Source organism: Gossypium arboreum, chromosome 11 (assembly GCF_025698485.1).
Source record: "Gossypium arboreum isolate Shixiya-1 chromosome 11, ASM2569848v2, whole genome shotgun sequence".
In the NCBI taxonomy this organism is placed as follows: domain Eukaryota; kingdom Viridiplantae; phylum Streptophyta; class Magnoliopsida; order Malvales; family Malvaceae; genus Gossypium; species Gossypium arboreum.
This window is the reverse complement of record NC_069080.1, coordinates 16,369,675-16,373,433: the sequence shown is the minus strand read 5'-3', so window position 1 is coordinate 16,373,433 and position 3,759 is coordinate 16,369,675. Positions and strand designations below refer to the sequence as shown.

Sequence of the window (3,759 nt, the reverse complement as noted above, 5' to 3'; positions counted from 1 at the left end):
TTCTCCCTAAAATTTATTTTTTAATAAAAAATAAAAGGACTAAATTCATTTAAATGGGAATAGAGAGGACTAAATCAGTAGTATTATAATAGTAAAGATTCAAATTTTAACCTAAGAAAACAATATAGGCTCAAAATAATTACCTTGTGGTAACTTTACAGCAGCAACTGGAATAACAACAACAATGACGCGTTAGTCAATAGGAATTGTTTCTTGGAGAGGCAATGGTGTATGCTCTTGATTAGCTAAAGTAATATTTTCATTCTCTAATTCAATTGTAGTTTCTTTAGATCTACAAAAAAAATCAGAAGGGATGTTGATTCCTGCGAAACCAATCATCACGGCCACAGCTCCCAGGTAATCCATGAGATGAGGAGTGTTGCCGATTATCGTATCGACGATGGCTGCCAATGGCACTTGAATAGTAAGACCAGCTGTTGCTACTGTTGTTGTGGTAAGAAGAACAGCTTTCGCCCATAAATAATCACTCAGCACATTGTCCAACAAACCTATGCATGATGAAGACATGAATCAGGTATGGGCATCATAGTGCAAAAGACAGTTAATCTGCTAGGAGAGAATCGATAATAGTGGTAAAATGAAATTTGTATCGCTTTATCAAGGAAGTGAAATGAAATGATCCATCAAACTGCCTTTTATATCTAAATGCATACATGATTGTTTTCTGCAACATGTGCAGGTTCCCATGATGTTGTGCAGTCATGAAAGGCAGCGAGGAACATGAGATTATGGCAAAGTTTTGATATGGCATACAGCCACATTTATTCTTCTTTTTCCGATTATGCCTACTTTTAAATGATTAAAGACTTGAAACAACAATATAATTCAGGGATGTATAAGAAAGTCAATACCCTATGTAACTTGCATATTATTTATGCACAAACAGTGTCAATACGCTCTTTACATAATTTTGAGCCATCAGTGTCGCAATGTGATTGACAATTAGGACTCGAGCTGTTCGTGCACAAACAGTTTCATATCCAACCAATTCTTACAACATTAGTGCAAGTTAAGCACAGTTTTCCACACAATAAATGCTCTGTGACCCATCAGCTCCCATATAATTATAAACGAGCAGTTTGGAAAGGAGAAATCCATAAAAAGGTTCTCAAAAGGAAAGATGATGACAAAAAGGTAGGCAAACCCCATAAAGGCACAAATATTTCCTAGTATACAAATAAATCTGATAAGGCATCACCTTAAAAAACAGTGAAATACAACCTAGCCAAAAAACACCAAGCAAAAATGTCACCTACATATGCAGATACATAAAGTCAGGCATCTTTTCCTATATATGCAGACAAATTAGGTAGATAAATTTAATAATTTCATCAGTTAAGAGAAAGAAAGTAACTGAAAGCCAAAGTAAAATACAAACCTTTCCCTATAATCAGGCCAAACTGCTTCCAGGATAATGTGTTGAGAGACTCTAGCTTGGTGACATTGAGTATAAGAGCCACGGGAAGGAATATTAATACATTGAAAAGCCCTAGAAATCCCAGGAATTGTGCCATGCTGGCATGACCACTCTTTTCATCATTATCAGGCAACTGTTTACGAATAAGTGTAACGTATATAGCATAGAAAGCAGCTGAGAGAAGAGCCAGAATGTCTCCAAGAATAGGGTTTGAAGCAATTATTCTTAGATTCTTGGAGTTGCTAGAGTCACCCAAGCTGACAATAATGGTTCCTGCCATGCAAAGGAGGACACTCACAAGCTTTATCCAAGTGAACTTCTCACCCAAGAATGCCAAAGATACCAAAAACGTGAAAAGGCTGGACGCACTGCTTAAGATGGTGTTAGACTGCAGACAACAAATGAAAGTAAATTATCCGACAAACATGAAAAGAACATGTGTGAAACCTGAACAAATAAAAACATTGAAGACATGCATTATGCTTACTGTTACAGTAGTGTACTTCAGTGAGAGATTAAAAGTCAGTTGAGCAAGAAACCAAAATGGGCTTATTGACAGGCTAACTTTAGCCACTCTAGTACGTGTCCATCGCCCTTTTGCATCTAAGCCCATGTCAGCAACTTCACCTTGTTCAGGCAAAGTCTTAATATGCTCGATGGAATCATTTTCCGATTGTGAACCATCTGGGATCTCGTGACCAATTTCTCCCTCTTCCGCAAGTGAGAATCGACTTGATCCATCCTCTCTTGTACCTAAAACACCATCTGCAAGAAGGATAGCTTGCTCTGATCCTCCCAACTCTTGTAAATGACTTCGTCTATGTCTCCGGAACATTAAACTTCCACAATTATCTTCCAGATACCGTCCAATTTCAACCAAGGGAATGTAAAGAAGGAATAAGGCATTGCAAATGTATGTTATAAGAAATGGTGAAACACCTGCATCAACAACAGACTGTACCACAAAACTAGCAGATATCCATATAGACGCGACGGCCAATATGTAAAACAAACCTAAGCCCCACCTCCAAGCTTCACTTTTCATTTCTCTCGAAGTCATTTATGGATCAAACTACCTCCCAAAGCCACAATCATTCCAGAAAAAATATCAAAAACCAATCACCGAACTTCAAATTCTAGAATCTCCATAGAGGAGGGAGCTATTGAAAATGTAATATCCAAATATCAATAATTCATATAAAAGTTTGAAGCTTGCCTGGAGTAAAAAACAAAAAAGAAAAGAAAATAAGCAAACAGTGGGGAAGATTGCAACAGAATGTAATTCTAAGGTTAAAATCAGATTAAGAAAAAACAAACTGATAGAGATTAAAAGGAGAACCCATTCGCAAGTTCATCAAATCAGGGTGAGTAGTTATCCAATCATGCCAGAAAAATTAGAAATACAGATTAGAACAAACATCAAAATGCAATCAAAATTTTTTTAGAAAAAGGAAATGATAATCCTAATAAATAAGATGCGGAACAATAATTTACCTGCCCCCCCAAGAATCGAATGCTTTATATATATATATGTTCTATATTTTCAGTGTCTAACAGATTTGCTTCTATCCCAGGTTTTCTGATTCTGAATTGTTTTTCAGATTCAGTTGTATAGAAGAAGAATGATTGTCGAGAACCAAACAGGGAGCTTCTGGCCCAATTTATTAGCTCCTTATGGCCCAAACTAAGATTTTTGTCTTCTCTTGATCCTTTGATCTGTCTTTTTACATTCGTTGTTGATCTCAAATCTCTATAACAAAAATGTCAAACAGTGAGCTGGTTGAAAATCTTTTTCAACCCCGCCACGATCTTGCTTTATTATTTTCTTTTGGTTAAATTAGTTTATTAGTTCTTATGTTTTGTGAAAGTTATAGATTTAGTCAGTGTACTTTTCAAATCGGTGAATTTTAGTTTTGTACTTTTTAAATTTTAAAATTTTAGTTTTAATCCAAATAATATCAGTTAAATTTGTTTGATTAAATTTAATTGCTACTCTTGTACTATGCGTACATTTGTAAGTTTGGTCTATATTCTCAAATTGGATCATTCTAAGTACTTATACTTTTTAAAAATTGAAATCTTGATTTTGATGCAAGTGATAGTAATTAACCCATTAGTTAGATTTTTAGTGATTAATATATGGAAATAATAAGCCAACATAGTATTACATATATGATAATAAGTTTAGCGTCATTTTGAAAATAGCAGAAATTAACTTAATAAATTTAATAATATCATTTGATAAGTACTGAAATTTTAAATTCTGAAAAGTACATGGACTAAAATAAACAAATTAAAGTATAGAAATTAAATCTGTAACT

General features: G+C 34.5%; 1 protein-coding gene across 4 annotated transcripts; it reads right to left on the bottom strand.

The window, feature by feature from the left end:
* Positions 1-3,238, bottom strand: LOC108487024 (thiamine-repressible mitochondrial transport protein THI74). Of its 4 annotated transcripts, none has more exons than XM_017791226.2 (4): positions 2,933-3,238; positions 1,926-2,754; positions 1,400-1,826; positions 1-509 (listed from the first exon to the last, which is right to left on the bottom strand). In XM_017791226.2, the coding sequence occupies exons 2-4, from the start codon at positions 2,496-2,498 to the stop codon at positions 193-195; spliced, it is 1,317 nt and encodes a 438-aa protein (XP_017646715.1). In that variant the 5' UTR covers positions 2,499-2,754; positions 2,933-3,238; the 3' UTR covers positions 1-192. The 4 variants fall into 4 exon arrangements, with proteins under 4 accessions (XP_017646715.1, XP_017646716.1, XP_052876872.1 ...); XM_017791227.2 differs by having other exon boundaries at positions 1,926-2,654; XM_053020912.1 differs by having other exon boundaries at positions 1,926-2,377.
* Positions 3,239-3,759: the final 521 nt, after the last annotated feature.